The sequence below is a fragment of the Poecile atricapillus genome, chromosome Z (assembly GCF_030490865.1).
Source record: "Poecile atricapillus isolate bPoeAtr1 chromosome Z, bPoeAtr1.hap1, whole genome shotgun sequence".
Lineage (NCBI taxonomy): Eukaryota > Metazoa > Chordata > Aves > Passeriformes > Paridae > Poecile > Poecile atricapillus.
Window position 1 is genome coordinate 24,059,991 of NC_081289.1, and position 17,775 is coordinate 24,077,765.

A 17,775-nucleotide genomic window follows, 5' to 3' on the forward strand; every position below is an offset into this window, starting at 1 on the left:
AAAAGAGATGTGTTGAGGATACTGGTATTGTTAGGCTAAGTGTACCTAAAACACATCCTCCCAGTAACAGGGCATCAACCTTCCCACTCAGTTGCTTTTCCTAAACCATTCCAGAGCATAATCTGTAGAACCTAAGAATGACCATACACAATGTGTGAAGTAATTATTTGAATATTCTTTTTTTAACTTGACTCCTCCTCCCTCTGGTATTATACACATTTAAATGAATATTCACAATATAAGTTTCAAAAGTACTGGAAGGCACTTCAGATGCAATTTGCTGTCTAACAAGACAGATTTTGATTTCAATTTCTTCCTGATCTGAAGAACACTCCACAAATTTTAAATACAAAAACTTCACAAAAATCAAACAGCCCAAATTAATTGTTCTGAGAATCAAAACCAGAATTTTTATTTCAATCCTTTAAAGCACCTCTTTTTCAGATATTTTTTCATCTTATGCTTATAAATTTGTTGAGCTGTTTGCCCCCAAAGCTCATTGATTAATTTCAAATGACTTTGTTAGAAGGAAAGAAGTCAGATATAATGAAGCTTCTACAATTGCCAGGAACTCAGAGAGAGAGAGAGAAGAGAGAGAGAGATATGAGAGATGCCAAACATTCTACCATTGAGAAATACACTGCAGCAGGAGCTCAGGATTTATTTAGATACCAGGAGATCCATATGGGAGCTAGATTATATAAATTGTAGGAAAAGCAACTTCAACATCAATCAGCTGCATGACATCAATCACAGCAAGTCAGGCTACATTAGTTCTAGCACACAAAGGAGTTCTGGTGTACTTAAAACTGCACATTTTGTTTCAGAAAGCTTAGTGCTGCTTCTTGGGGTTTGTTTTTTCTGTTTATTTTTAACCAGATATTTAATCACAGAATGACTAGGTTGGAAGAGACCTTCAAGATCATAGAGTCCTACCCATGCCCTAACACCACAACTAGACCATGGCACCAAGTGCCACATCCAGGGTTTTTTTTAAGACATCCAGAGATGGTGACTCCACCTCCTCCCTTGGCAGATTATTCCAGCACTTTATCACTCTTCCCAGAAAAAAACTTTTTCCTGATATCCAACCATATTTCCCCTGATGTAGTTTGAGACTGTGTCCTCTCAATCTGTCAGTTGCTGCCTGGGGAAAGAGACCAACCCCCGCCTGACTACACCCACCTTTCAGGGAGCTGCAGAGTGATAAGGAGTTGTAGAGAGTGATAAGGTCACATTGCTTTCTGTTTTTTTATACCAAAAAACACGTTTTGACTATGAAGTTAGTATGTACCTATCTTTGAAAGAGAGGAGGAACAATCAGGAAATAACAGTCCTACTCTTGAGGCTTCCACACAGCCCTAACAGAGCTTGGGCATCCAGATGGCCCTTCTTCTTGGGATAAATTTGCTCACTTCTGTGTAATGCAACTTTTATTCTTCTCAAGTTTGTTCAAAGAAGGAGGAAGACAAAGATGAAACAAAACCTTTGAGAAATCCCACCAATTATATTAATTTAGCTGCTGTTACAAAGAAGCTGGCCCCTCACTCCTGTCAAAGAATTCCTTTTCATTCTCATCTTTATGCTTCTGCCAGAAATGACAAATTAAGAGCTGTCTAGAAAAAGTAAGCCAAGAGAAAACTGATGTTTAGAAGCAAAGAAACATTCCATTCAATCATGAGATTGTACAGAGAAGAAAAGCTAAGCCTTCGGTTTACTTCGCTTTTCTGAAAGCACGTACTTAAAAACACATGCATCAAAAGAAAACACACGCTCTCTGTACTGGAATTCCAAAAAGTTATGTGGACTTGCTTTCCTTTGGCACAGCTCACTGACAAAAGAAGTGGCCATTACAAGATTTGTGGCTTCTCTTGAGATGACAGGGTATTGGTTTAAGGATGTGAAGTCCTGGCAAGCTAAAGAAAAAACAGCACTGACTTCAACTTCAAAGGGGCTGAGCGGGAGTGGATATTACCAGCTAAGGATAAAATTGTATTGCCAAACTCTTAAGTTTAATTGCAAAAGTGGTTGAGATGAAAAAAAATAAAAAATCAAAAATCCACATTCCTCAATAACTCCACCATTTGACCTCCAAAAGCTTCTCATGACCATGGTGTATTTTGGCTGACATTTGGCTGACATACAATGGCATAAGGCCCTTCTTCTTTTGGTACAGAAACTACTTCAAATTTCCTGTCACTGCTCACTAGAAGACTATTTATAAAATGGAGAGTAAAACTCTTTCAATATTCACTTATTAATTTTATTTTCTCAGACGATGGACATATAAGGCTTCTCAAGTCTGTAAAACAAAATAAACGGTGGGTCACTGAATTCTAAGTTAAAGATAATGAGCAGAGAATGAGACTCAGCTTTCACAGCGTGTACCTTCTGGTCTTTTATCAGCATTCTGCATCACCAAATCACCAGGGTTTCATAGAAGGACAAGTTTTCCAGGAGCAACAGAACTTCCCATAAGCCTGAGATTTTTGCTATCATAACTAATGTTACTCTCGTGGATCCCTAAACATATTTAAGAAGGTACAGTGATTGCAGTAGAAATAGAGGTGCTTAAGTGGCAATTCTCTATCACCTGAAAGAAATGTAACAAGAGAGGAGTAGGCCAGCATCACTTACTCCAGAATGGAAATGAAGGGGCGGCTTTCTCGCTAAGGACAGCCAATATTCACAAAACACACCTCCTATCAACTGTTCAGGCACTCATCACAGTAGCACCCTTATGTGCAGAGGCATCCTTTCAGGACTTCTTTTCTCAGAACTTTATTAAAAAGACAGGATCAATGAAAAGGTGGAAGCTTCTATTTTAAATGGACACTAGGTTAAGTTTTCTTGTTTAATCCTGCTGAGACACATACCAGATAAAATTCAGACCAACTGAAGGAAATGTAATAAAAAAAACAATTCTATGCTTTGTGTCTTTTTGATTACATTGTCTGTGAGGGAATTATTTTCTGATGTTTGTTATTCAGTTGCAAGTGTCTGATAGACATTTTAGTAATTAATTATTTGTTTGCCTCTTTCTATGAGCAACTTAATGCAAGCATTAAAAGTTCAGGCAGTTTTCATCATGCCCATAGATCATGTGATAAACTTTTGGCACTTAACTGAAAAAAGCTGAACCCCCAGAATCAGTTTTTTTGATTCAAGTATTCACAAATATGATTTCAAAATCCATTTCCCATGAATATTAAAACTGGATATTCATTGTTCCCATAGACAGTCTTCTCAATTAACATATTCACTAGAATATTTATGGAAACATACACAAAAAGAGTGTGAACAGCATCAAAGTGAATCCATTTAAATACTAAGATGAATATTTGCAGCCTTCCCTCAATTTATTTTACTGTATTTTATGAGGTGTTTGCCCAATTCTGGCTTCAATCATGTCTTTACAGATGACTTTGACTGAAATGAATTGTCAGGGAATGATAGTTGCCCAACACTGGAGTGAAAAGAGGACAATCAAGGAAAGCAAGTGTCAGGAAAGAAGGCAGACTCTGTTTTTTAAAATGCTACCCGAGCAGTTAAAAGAAACCAAAGTCAACTGCTCTCTCACAGACTCCCAACAGGATCACACATAACTTTTCAATTTTTCATCTTAAGGTTACATTACTGGCTTTCTCTTTCCTGGGAAATACATTCTACACAGGAGCTCTACACAGACACTTTCAGGCTTTCAGCCTCAAGTGGATCCACCACATAGGGACTGGAAACTCAAGTGTATTTTCACCCTGTCAAAACAGAGGTGACTGCAAATCTGCTGAGGTCCCACAGCCACAGAGCATTTTTTTTTTTTTTTTTTTTTTTAAATCAGTAATCTAGAAAACATGGTCAAATTACAGTTCCAAATCTCCATTTTACATGACCTTCATGGTAAGGGGGATAGAAAACTGCAGCATATAGCTTGGAAAATTAAGCTATTTATGGAGCTACCACTAGTTAGTGAAACTGCTATTTTCTTTCTAATGAAAATTCATCATGTATTATTTGATTATTTCCTCTTCCCTGTTTTAAATGCACTCCTCCTTTCCTACTCTATTATTTTGAATATAATCTAAGAATGTTGGAACAATTAGCTTTTTCATTCAAAGTAACAGATAACTGAAATTATGCTGTCCTTGTGCACTATTAAAAACAGTAACCAGGTACATTCTAAGGCCATACAATATTCAATACTATCTTTAATATTCTGCTTCATAACCTTAATAGAGATTTATACATGATTAATGAAGCTTTTAGTAGCTACTGCTGTCACAGCTTGGGTAACAACACCTCCAATGAATATTCTAAGGGAAGGGTCTCACTGGAAGTGCCTGAGTGACAACTACGAAGTAGCAGGCTGCCATGTACCTTCTGACAAGAGAACAAAATCCAAAATAAAACAAAATTCTGTCTTAAGGAACTTGGAACTATTTAAAAAGCAGGATATGGGAACAGACTGCAGTAAGGCATATTTTGTAATACAGATTCACTAACAAAGCTTTTAAAGGGTTTCTAATGTAACCTCACTCCCTTGCTAGGGCAAATGAATAACAAGTTCTTAGATATAAACACATGGATGAGTAATGTAATTCCTAATTGCATCAAGAATACATAGATGTCATACCAGAGATTTGAGTCTAGAGCCCTGAAACATACCAACAAACAAGAGCAGAAGAACTAAAAAATCTCCACAAAATTTTTTGCTACAACAACTCAGCTAGGTCAACCTTTTTCCTTAGTAAATAAAAGACCACGGTGATTTTACAACTACATGTAGGTGTCTTGAAACAAAAACTTTCCCAGGCTTGGCAGGGCAACTGGATTCACCAAAGGTAAATCATGCTTGACCAGCCTGATTGCTTTCTGGGATGAAATGACTATGAACACATGACCAGTTGATGCAATCTCCTTTGAATTTAAGCACAGTATCCCCACACCCAAGCTGGGATTTCACCATGTATATGGGTGCACTACTTGATGTGTGAAAAACTATACAGAATACTCATTCATGGTGTATCTGGAAGTCCATGTATTCTCTGTCCTTGGAGGTTTTCAAGATGCTGTTGAATAAAGGTCTAAAAAAATCTTGCCTGATTCCAAAACCCACACTGATTTTGAGTAGGAGTTTAATGCGAAAACTCCTGAGGTCCCATCCACACTGAATAATTAAATGAGTCTATGAAGATACCAGGTATTGATGATATCTTGAATTTGGCAGAGAAAAGTCTAACAAGAACCATTTACTCAAATCTAAAACCAGATGTACTGAAAGGACAATTTCTAGCCCTGTGATTAACAAAAGAAACAAATGCCAGGAGGCAGAGAGGACTCTACATTCCTGATGGTTTCAAATCAAGGCACAATGCTGTTGTGAGGCAATTTGTACCAAATCAGAGAATCACAGAATGATACAATTGTTTATGATGGAAAAGGCCTTTAAGATCATTGAGTCCATCCATTAGCCCAGCACTACCATGTCCACCACTAAACCATGTCCCTGTGTGCCACACCTACGCATCTTTGAAACATCTCCAAGGATGCTCACCCCACCACTTTCCTGGGCAGCCTGTTGCAACGTTTGTCAACCCTTTCCATGATGAAATTTTTCCCAATATCAAATCTAAACCTCCTGTGGTGCAACTTCAGGCTGTTTCTGCTGGTTCTATTGTTTGTTAATTGGGAGAAGAAAGCCACCCTCACCTCACTGTAACCTCCACAGAGAGCTCAAACCTGAATAAATTGTGGGAACCACTGTGGAGAAAAAAAACAAGTCATCATGTAGAATAACAAAACAACACTAACTTTTTGTCCATAATAGGTACAAGTTAAGGAAAATGCTAGCTATTTTTGGGTTAAATAAATATCTAGCTGACCTTAGTTTTTAATCAAAAAAGATTAAATAATCCCTATCCAAAATTAAGAAAAAAGAAAACTGATACAGAAAAATAACCAGAAGAGTTATTAACTATAATTTCCAGTCCTTTTCAGTGCAAGGCTTTGCAATAGGTAATGGGCTTTGTTCCCTGGTTTGCATTTAAGATTAATTCACAGTGAGAGCTTTAAGTCACTTCAAATACCCCGTAGCAGCAAATTTCAAGATTTGTATTGAGTTCTCTGTAAAAACAAAGGATTCTACCCACAGAGGAATTTAAAACACCACAGCATTATCAATTGTGGACACAATTAAAATAGTCATTACGACAAAGCAGCATAATATTCTTCTAAAAGAAAAAAGGTGAGGCCTGCATTTGCTCAGCTTTCAAAAATCAAACAAAATTAGTACTGTTCTGCCTGCCAGATCATTATTTTTAAGTATGCAGGTAGCACTCCTTGTATTTCCAATTTAACATGAATCCTACAAGTGTTTCATTCTAGAATGAGCTCATGGAGACTACACATTAAGGTAGAATTTTAAGTACTCAAATAAATTTGCATAAACAAATATTTGTACATGGCATATAACTAATTCAGAATTGTATGCAACACACACTGAAAATCCTACATATTCTTACTTGCAATTTAACATGGAAAGCCCCTTTTGTTTCCAAACACAGCACAGATTTTTCAGCCAAGGATACACGAAAGAAGCTTGACATTTTAAACAATGCCTTTTTAAAATTATGAAACTGTAAACTAGCGACTGAGCAGTTCTTACAAGGTTGGAACACCTTTCCTCATGCTAAGGCAACTACAAAGGTTGAATGACTTTTTTTTTATTCTTGCCAAAATAATGTACTTATAGCCCAACACAGAATGTTTCAACTCCACAATGAACAAAACAAACAAAAAAGCTAGAAAGCAGCAAAACGCAGGAAAGCCAGAATCTTTGAACCTCACCTAACTGAAGTATAACTGCTGAATGTCTGTAAGGCCAGAAAAAAACTTCATCAGACAGGCAATTTAAAAGACAAAGTAGTGATTATTCCAAGTTTGTTCTAAAAAGTGCTCATTACATAGCTGCAAGTCAATGTACCTATAAACTGGAGGATTTCCACCTAAAAAAAGAAGGGGACAGAAAGATATTCCAACTAAAACAATCCACTGACAGTCAGGTGGATGTGGATCAAACCACTTTTATGTAAACAAACCTTATATAGATATTAATTGATTTTCTGTGTTCAGCAAATCTGAAACAAGACATATCTTAGAGGGCATAGGATAGACCAACTTTTAAAAATTAGAAAATACAGAAAAAAAATTAGCAAACTGGGCAGGGGGGGGAGTTGTTGTGCTTTTTCAAAGTTTAAAGGTGAGTGGAAAACCAAGTTAATTGTGGCCAGCAATTAACTCGGCATCCTCAGTTGTGAGAACACTGTAAGGAAGCTGCTTTGTTGAAATCTGCACCTTGGGAACTATTTCATATGCAAGCCCAAAGAGATTTATTTAAATAAAATGAATGATGACTGAACTATCTTTGTTTGCCCAGGTACAAATCACTCAACACCCCGCCCCCCCACCAGCCATTATTCCTCTCCTACCTTCAAAACTCCCAGGAAACAGATAAATCCACGTAATGGCTGGGACAAAAAGGATGGTCAGAGAGGCAGCCAGGAATTTCCGTCGCCCTCTGCAGATTCCCAGCATTCTCTCAGGAGTGCAGAATCCCAACTCAATGCTGTTCCTATGTCGGAAGCAAATAGTCCACAGCCTCCCACATATTACTCCCTGAAAAGGAAAGGAAAAAATATTTCAATAGCTTATTTCTCTACAAAAAGTTATAGACTATGCCAGTGTTCCTAAAGAATTAAGAGAACAGAGCTAAAAAAAGGGCTACTGCAATTGCAAGGTGGTACCCATTTCAAAATTACCCACAACTGCTTAATAATAAAACAAGGTTTAGAAGTCAAATTAAGACAGTAAAGCACATCGTATCACTAAAAACACGCTAAGCTCCATCTTACCGAGAGATGTCAGCTTTATTTGCAGTTTTGTCCTCATTTTACTCTACAGGAACTCTGAGATCTTTGATGCCCATGTTTGCTGGGGTCCCATGGCAGCTAAGAGAAAGCCACCCACCTTCCTTCCCCTGCTCCCAAGAGCAGAAGTCACACCACTGAATCAGTAATCTGTCTGCAGTTGGTCATGAACTCAAGAGAGTGAACCAAAAAAAAGGAAAGTTGAGGTTTGGGGTAGAGGGATGTTTCTGAAATTACCCACTTTGCACATCAAAAAGCAGTGCTGATGAACTGCTGTGTAAAAGGGGAGAAGAGAAAGTGCAAAATGGTAAAGGAAATATCCTTATTCACACAGGGCATAGCAGGAGCTTTAGATTGTCTGCCGTGAGAAAAATAGATTCTGCTGAATACCACAGTTATTATTAGGAAAAAAATAATTCTGATCTTAATTTGAAATAATTGTTCTGCAATTCAGAGGGGCCAAGAAAAAAAATTACGATGATTTTTATTCACAGGAAAATTAATGTTCTCACACCAGGGCAGGCATGCAGAGCATAAAAATAATGTCTCATACTGATACCAGGTTTTTTTGAAAGGGAAGTAAAAACTAGTAGTAGACATGTTGGAAAAGGAAAGAGATGCATTAAGTCCATGCAAATCTATTTCAGATTCTGTGCGAAAGGGCTTTAGTTTTTCAGTTCTAATGGTAGAAGTGGTCTACAAGAATGATAGGGAAAGAAACAGACTCTGGTAGTACAAGATGTTTAATAACAGAGCCCTTTGACTTATGCTTAAACTAGCACTAGAGCTGATACAAGCAATGAAAGCACTTCCACAGTGACATGTTAACGATGGCTGCTGTGTGTCTTGAGAGCGTCTTAACTCTGCAACTCCATATATATTGCAGTAAAAATCAATTCTGAAATTAAATTACAGCAAAAATGAGAATGTAGACAAGAGAAATAGGTTCAGACAAAAGTCGCTGGTGCTGGAGATACCTGGCTGCAGTAATCAGGCAAACTTACAGCTGTTCCTTGAACATCCAATAGAGCCCACTTTACTGCACTACAGTTTAAGAGCCATGATAGTACTCTGACCTTGGAACTGATAAAATGGACTATAATTTGTCCAGAGACAGCACAAAAAGCATTCCATTGTGTCAGCTTTTCAAGGCAATGAATGCCTCACCACAGAGATTTTGCACAAAATATGTGGGCAGACTTAATATTACAACTGGGGTATTAGAGTCACTGTGTTAGAGACACACATTTGGTAGATAAATTGTGGAGAACTCTTATCTTTATTCACTGTACTTGGATAATGATTACATTTCATTTCTTTTCCTTATAGCACACAGCTTGTACAACTTCTCTGAAGAGAGTGCTTTACATGCCTACTTGAAAAACACTGATAATTTCACAGGCTTCTGTGTTTATAAGCATGTTTATTATAAAATGCAAAGAATCACTTATTTTAAGTAAGAATTCTTTTTTTTCCCTTAAATGTACTGGCATGCACCACTGATATCAGTCTGTGCATAGAAAAAATAAACCTCAGAAAATATAAACTCCCAAGCAGAGTCATTGGCAAATAGCCACATGTTGCACTAAAACATCCACTGGCTGAATAATGCTCCTATCAATGACACCTGTAAAAATTACAGCTAACAAAGTAAGAGTCAACACCACATTTCTGAAATCACACTGTTACAAGTATGCTGATGCAAGTTTCCAGCGCAATGACATACAGACTGAAGCCTAGAGTTATAGTGTTGTTAGTGGATTAATTCATCCTGGGGTGGCATATTTAAGAAATAATTTAATTTTCCCTATATATTCTTTTAAATATCCATGCAGGTTAAGTTTCTGAACAGGTTGACATGGAGCTTTTGTGCCCTATGAATTTAAAGTACTCTAACAAATCAAAAAGGTATAATGCATAACATTGAACTCCCAGTTCAGCTGCAAAGGAAACACAGGAATGTGGCAAATTCAGTTTTCTACAAATTGTCATCATTCAGACAAAACAGCCAAATCATTTTGCACATTCAGTGTATCCTTTATCTAACTAGAAAAACATTTGGGAAAATCCTGAACAGACAAGTCAGCTTGTGATGGATCACCCCAGGAAATGTTAAGATACTTCTTTTAACAGTGCTTTAAAGGAGCCATAAACTACTTAAAATCATGCTTCTACTATATTCCCAGCTCCCTTAAGTTGTGAATAGCTTCCCTTGGGTCTTAAATATTCATTTTTAGTGTATAAAATCACAGCACTTGCTGAGCACTTTTATCCAAAGTAGATGATGCACCATGTGCAACCATTACACAAGCAATTACATCAAGCCTCCATAATGAAGATCCTTGGCTTACACGAAGAGCTTTGGACTCCATCATGTATTCACTATTGGCTTTACTCAGAAACAATGATACCTAATATAACACTGTCAAATAAAAATAGTAAGAAGACATTGCAGCTCTTTTGACTTGGTTTTCCTTTCAACAGGTGCCAGATTGACATCCACCATGGAAGGAAAGGGATTGACAACACTGGCTAGACTAAGGACTGAGAACAAAACACAGCTGCACGTTTATGAGCCTGAAAATGCCTTTCAGAATTCTTCTACAGTCTCCACTGCTCTTCATGTCACAATCCTACCGAATCAAACTGTCACCTGCCTAAAAGCTCTTAGGAAGCAGTTTCATGGTATAAGCTGAAACTGAAGCTACTTCAGATGTGACATTGCTAGGCACATTCATTTATTCAGTAAAATGGTTCGCTTCATTTACACAAAACCATGCAGTGCTCCTCCTGAGAGTTTTCAGTCTCAACAGCTTTAGTTAGCTGTGTTAACTAAACACCTGTACTCAGAAATACACAACATGAAATATATTGGAAACAAAACAAAGGATGAAGGAATAACTGGCCAATTTAACCACAGCATCCAGGTGTGATACCCCGATCAAAAAATAGCCAGTGGTTGCTCCGTACCTGTTGTCCAATGTTAGTATTTTCAGGTCTAACTGAGCCACAACAAGCATCTGCAACTTCATCGATCTTTATTGGGTTTATCTCAAAGCAAGGGAAACCAAAATTAGACGCAGAGAGAGAGTTTGCAGTTTCAAACATGGTCTCAGCTTTACCCCTCCAGACACAATCAGGTTTTATGCCTGTGCCACAGATACAGAAAAGTGCATGCATTGCAGGATACTCTTCTCTTCTACCTTGCTCTTCAATTGTGCTCCAAGAGCCTGATATAACTGTATTTTAGAAATTGGATTCAGTAAGTAATACCCACAAAAGCTACTTGCATGTACATCACATGTCATATGTCCTGCTCTCAGCGTGTCAGGTGCCCTACACTTCCAGGACACACCAGTTCAGGATTTATAAAACCTGCTGCACAGAAACAGCTGCACAGACTGTGCTGCAACCTCGGGCCAGCTCACCGCTCCCTGACTGCTGCTAACAAGTGCTCCAAAAGGCTGCCAGCTTGGATAATGCCAGTGCATGGGGGCACAGTGGGAATTAAAATGATTTGGGGTTCCTATTACAAAGACTTACTCATGCCTTACTCCTGACCTTCTCACCTGACCACAACGACCCCTCTTACCTTCAAGTATAGTCAAACACTTCCATTAACCACACTAACTTAACACAGCAGTTTCTTTGTTTCAAATCGTGGATTATCTCCTCAGCTAAGCATAAAGCAGCTCTCAACCAGTATGAGTAGCACATGTATTTAAGTATGTAACACAACACTAATCACATTGGTATTCAGTTTCTATATATTTTATTTTTTTTAATTACGGCATGAGAACTCGACTATGTCAGACATTCAGCAGGAGTTCAGTGAAACAATGGAAGTAATTATGAAAACAAAAATCAAACACAATTAACTAGATTTAACTTCTCTACTATAAAAAGCTTTTCTAACTGCTTCAAACATTTCCTTGCATTTGTTACAGTTAATCTTTTTCCCAGTAATCTTCCATTTGTTTTCAGAGCCACTGGAAATAAATATATATAGTTAAAGCTGTTTATACAGCAATCCTGTGCCTTGGCTTTGTTGTGTTTTTAAATTAATGTTATCTAATTCTTTCTGCTCTTGCAGTCTCTCTGCTCTCTTTCTTCACACTTGCAGTCACAGAGTCAATGAACAATTTCTACTGTAAAGCTTTTCCCTTGGCTCTGTATCAATGCAGCATTCATCCCTTACAGGAGATTTTTCAGATTTTTGCTACACTCAAAATATAAATAATGTAAAAAAAACCCAGTATCATATGCAGTATTTTTCTGGGTTTTTTAAAATGTTGATAATGAAGGTTTATAACGGGTTTACTCCCTGACAGTCAGATTTTATCTTGCAGCTCTGCAGTGTTCCCATTATGGGAGCTGGTTGTCATATGACATTGTAATATTAAAGAAAAGTTTGGTACCATAAAGGCAGGGCATAAAGTAAACCCAAGATTAGGAAACACAATAGGAAAGAATTAAATTGTAATTCAACATCTCTCTAGTAATTTTCACTGTTTAAACTCAGACAGCAACTAAATACAACACAGCCACTCTCTCCCCCCACATCCTTTCCAGTGGGATGGGAGGAGAATCAGAAAAGGGGAAAATTCATGGGTTGAGACAAGAACAGCTGAGGAATTCAAATGAGGCAAAATATTATTATTATCATCACCATTATTATTACAACAGCAACTGTAAATGCAATAAAAAGGAGACAGAGGGAGGAATAAAACCCAAGAAAAAGCAAGTGATGCACAGTACAGCTGCTCACTACCTGCTGACCAATGCCCAGCCTGTTCCCAAGCAGCACTCAGCCCCTTCCAGATAACTCTCCCAGTTTCCATACTGGGCATATTGTCATATAGTATGGAATATCTCTGACCTTTGGGTCAACTGTCCTGGCCATGCTCCATCCTGATTTCTTGTGAAGCTCCTCACTGCCAGAGCATGGGAAACTGAAAAATCCTTTTATTTGAATAAGTATGACTTGGCAACAACCAAAATATCAGTGTTACCAACATTATTTTCATGCTAAATCCAAAACACATCACTTTTTCATCTACTGAGAAAAAAATAAACTCTATTCCAGTTAAAACCAGAATAGTTGCTATATTCCACTTCTCAAATTTTTAGAACAGAAACAACATTTTGAAAGAAAATGCCATCTCTTCTTCCATCAACCTCCTCTTCTTCCATCCAGAAGAGCTTACTACAGAAACAACTCTAAGGCTCCTTTTGTTGCCACACTCTGAATTTCCTCAAAAATCAGACTTCTTAACCCCATAGTATCATGACTTTAAATAAGTATTAGGAATATACTCAAACTCAGCATCCACCTCACAAGTTCTGTGCAGCCACTTTAAAGATTACAGCAGTTTCCAAATGCTACCAAATGTACTCTTTCTCAACCAGTTACATGGAAGCAGTCCTATCCATAAGAGAGGAAATAGCCACTAAGTTGACAGCACAAATGAGTTCTGCCTTGGAACTGTGCTAACTGCTCCAAGGGCACACAGGATTGACATCTTTTCTATCTTCACTCGGTACCAGCTGTGGCTTAGGGAAAATTCTATTAGTGCCCTGTTAAGCAAAGATTTCTAGAAGGTTCCAGCAGTCAGCAACATCACCACAGGAATGGAATCTTTCCTGACATTAGTCACAGACAGAGAGAAGGAAATAAATAACATGCTTTCACGTTTTCCCTTTTTCATTTCCTTATACTCCTTTATGTATGTACATATATACATACACTTCTAATGGTATTCTTTTTTCCCTTCACGCCTACACTTTCATTCAAAAGAATGAAATCCTGAAACTTAAGACAATCTAAGATCAACAGGAAAAGATTTTTTTCCTAAGCCTCACCAAAATGTCACTGTTAACATGAGGGAAAAAAAAATACAGTTGAGAAAAGTGAGAAGGAACAAAATACAAGCATGACAGAAAGATCAATCTTGCCTGTAACATTTCATTTGCAACCAAAGAATTATACTTACTTTCAAAGCAGCTACTGACCTGTTTTCTCAAGGAGTTCTCCAAACCCCATCTCTACTCTCTCAGCTGTATGGGCATGCAGCATCAATATTTCCTGACTCCCCAGCTTATCTAAGAGCTCAACACGATTAAAAGAATATGAAACAGAGCCTGGTTTGGTTTGTGTATGGCAGAATTCTACCACAATCCTCTGTACACATACTAAGAATACCTTAGAATTTGAGATCCCAATTCCACAGAATCATCAACATACTGGAGACCATGACCAGCCATCAGTACCACATACATCCTATGTGATACAGGATCTTTCAACAGAAAAGCAGCTCTCCTTCAGAATCACAGTCTACAGTTAGGTCACAGCATTATTACATATATGAATTTCAGACTTATAAAAAGGACAAACCTCCACACCTTTCCTAATCCAAGCATCTCCACCCTAAAGAAGCTACAGAGGCAATCAAAAAAAAAAAAAAAAAAAGGTAACATGCTATCTGTTCTAACCTCAAAGAAAACATCTGTTTGTTGGTGCATCACTGCCCTCCCCACCCCTACCCCACAGTATCATCCTGCTTCATGACCAGAGACAAGCCAAGGGTTTGTCCATTCACCTTGTGCACATACAGCCACATAGAAAAGAAAATGTTCTTTAAAAAAGTAATAGGGCACTATGTGCATCATACATAAACCTTCTCCATGATTTTTATGCTAATACTTTGCTTCTCAGCTGAAGTTCTTGAATGCTTGTTCAAAAGCAGTGTTTACCTTCATTAGAATCCACTACATATAAAGCTGCTCTAACAAGGAAATTAATTAAAGATTTATTAGAAAGTTTTACTCAGGAGAGAACAATTATTTCTTGAAATGTTCCTCCCTGACAAAAAAAACAAAAAAAATCCATCTTTCTATGAAGTAAAGTCCTACTATAAATTTTTTTTAAAAGCACCACCTAAAAAAAACCCCTTACTTTTATTTTACTGCATAGATCTCAAACTACAAATCAGCTTTACATGGGAATTTATAACATGCTTACATATTTATAGGATGTTTACAGCAGCTACTTACTTGCCAGATGGAAATAAAAGCTGGCATCATACTTATAAATTGATCTTTATTAAATATTTGTATTAAATTAGGCAAATTAAAACTTTTACACAATAAAAGAAGGGAGGAAAATGGGCCCAGGTGGCTCTCTCCTCAATTCTGACAGTAAGAAGGAAGGAGCTGAGGAGTATATATATCCTCTGGTTAAAATTCAGTTGCACAGCTGGTATTGAGTGACAGGAGACACCTGGCTGCAGCAATCAGGTAATGGATGGATACAGGAGTTTTAGAAAGGATTGGCCAAGAAGACCAGAAGGAGGAATTACTCTGTATGTGAGAACTGAAACACATGAAGCTCTCCTTAGGATCATCCCCCTCTACTGAGCAGCGGTGAGAATCACTGCAATGCTGTGTCCAGGTCTGCACTCCCCAGTGACACAGCCAGAGAGGCTGCAGAGCCTCCATCCTTGGAGACATGCAAAACCCAACTGGCCTCCAGCAACCTCCTCTAGCTGACCTTGCTTTGAGCAAGGTGTGTTGAACTAGGCAATCTCCAGAGGTCCTATCCAAATGCAACTCTATGATCCCTGATGCCACAATTTTGTACCCAGTTGTAAAACAGTGGCCATTTAATGTAAATCCTCAAAATTCCAACTAACTTACTCTGCTATGCATGAATGAACACGCACATAAATAATTATATTGAAACACACAGAGAATCTCAGATTAAACTTTTAGTTAGTATAAATCAATACAGTTTCAGTAAGAGCAATTCAACTAGCATCAATTCACAAAAACTATGGACTAAGTCTCTCAAACTTGATGAAAAGCTGCATTTTTTAAATAAGCACCAAAGTCCTCATCTCATTACCACTGTCTAAATATTTCTAAAGTTACAAATATTTTTATCAGATTTATATAAAAATAAAACAAATGTTGAAATGAAAATTCCAAGAACTGATGGTAATTTCCTATTTGAATAATCAGCAAATAGGAAATGAAGTGTAGTATATTCAAATATGTGACCATAATCACAAGCAGAAAACAAATATTTTGCTACAATCACAGTGCTGCTTTACCAAGCACACTATACATTCCCAATAGCTCTTTGATGCTACTAGAGAACATCAAATAGCACCAAGAATTGTGAGCAACTGTTGTTTTGTAAGTTTCCTGCTGAAATCCCTGTGTTTCAAGGTCCAATATTTACTTCTTAAATATGATACCATCCAAGTGGGCTATAAGGACTATCTATTTCTGCAGGCTTTCTGAAGGCTGAGTGGGTTCTCTACAAATTGATAGGAAAGGTGCTCACACCCCACACTCCATTTTATCTGACAGAGAAGCAAAGCTCTTGCAGAGTAATTTGGTGCCAGACACTTTTTTATGTAGGAAAGGCAGCTGTGAATTTAGGTTATTTCATGCAGGACACATTCCTGAACACTGGAACAGTGGAAGAGGGCTTTATAAACTGGAATTCATAAACACAGGTTTCTCATGGCTTCTTACTTAGTTATACACATTAATGTGGATATTAGACAATACCACACAAGTTTTAATTACAAAAGGACTATGAAAGGTATTATCAAAGCTAAACAAAGCTGCAGAAACCTGCTTCAGGAGGAGATGCAGGCAAAAACACTTTCTAAAGAATCCAAATGTTCCATGTGTGGAGTTAGCATTTCAATAGAATCATAGAAAAAATTAGGTTGGAAGGGACCCCTAGAGGTCACCTAGTCGAATTCTCTGTACAAAGCAGGTTGAATAATGCTCTCTTCAAACCAACCTATCATTTGGAGAGCTCTTTACTCTTAATTTAAAAACTACTGTCTGAGGGAGGGTGGTTTGCCTGGAGAAAATGGCCACTGGGCTCTGTGAATTTCCTGAAATTGCAATGATTTTCACTAAACATTTCATTATATCTCTGCATGAAAACTTCACTGTAATTTCTACTGATCTCATTATCATCACTATTGTTTTCGGAAGTTCTTGTAATTCTGCAATTAGATGAAGGTAAAGAAATAATAAATATAAAATATTTAGTAAGTATTTTATAAAGAAACTTAATACACTGAAAAGAATTACCTTATTCAAATGCACATAATTAACAATTCCACTTTGATTATAATTCATAATTTTCAGGGCAAAGGGGAGGTTGCCAGACCTTTTCTAACGAAAGGAAAAGAGGATAATGATGGTGTTGAGGATCATGAAAGGATGTAGAAGAACATACAGGCATGACCATATAAAACAAAAGCATGCTTTGCACTGCCTGGCAGAGACAAGGGGAGAGAAAGAGGATGAATTCCTCTTATTCTCTCTCCTAACTGCCTCTATATTTTAGTATCTTTTAAGACAATTGGACTCTTTCTGTGTCTGGCAATAGTTAATAAGAGCAGAAGTCAGGCTACCCTCTAAGGATTTCAAGAGTGAGTCTCATCAGAGCAGGACAAAGACCAGGTAAGAGTCTCAGAGAAGCATTTAGGTGAAAGAGATCCTTCTCTCAAGTCTGAGATTGTTGTCAACTGGATCGAAGTATTTCACCCAAGTGAAACAATGGAGCAGAAATGACTGAAAGTTTTATTATGAATATTCACACCTGCAAAGGAAATTCTGAAAGACTCTCCACATTTCCATACTGAAGTTTGATTCCTGAGACATTCTGCATATTAGATCTTTTTAGTTTAAAACCAAGAAATTCTTAAATATGTCTTAATACAACAAACTTAAAACCACGCATATGTAAATATAACTTCAACTGATACCAAAGCCAAAACAATACATTTGAAATACATTTTTTAAAAAGTTAGTCAAAGCAATG

At 37.4% G+C, this 17,775-nt stretch overlaps 1 protein-coding gene across 2 annotated transcripts in view; it reads right to left on the bottom strand.

Moving 5' to 3' along the window:
• LOC131573118 (xylosyl- and glucuronyltransferase LARGE1) overlaps positions 1-17,775 on the bottom strand; it is a 270,574-nt gene that overhangs the window by 182,014 nt on the left and 70,785 nt on the right. For both annotated transcript variants that reach the window (XM_058826722.1, XM_058826720.1), the window contains one exon: positions 7,485-7,671. In XM_058826722.1, the coding sequence (XP_058682705.1) occupies positions 7,485-7,590 (106 nt within the window). In that variant the 5' untranslated portion in view covers positions 7,591-7,671. The remainder of the gene's footprint in view (positions 1-7,484; positions 7,672-17,775) is intronic.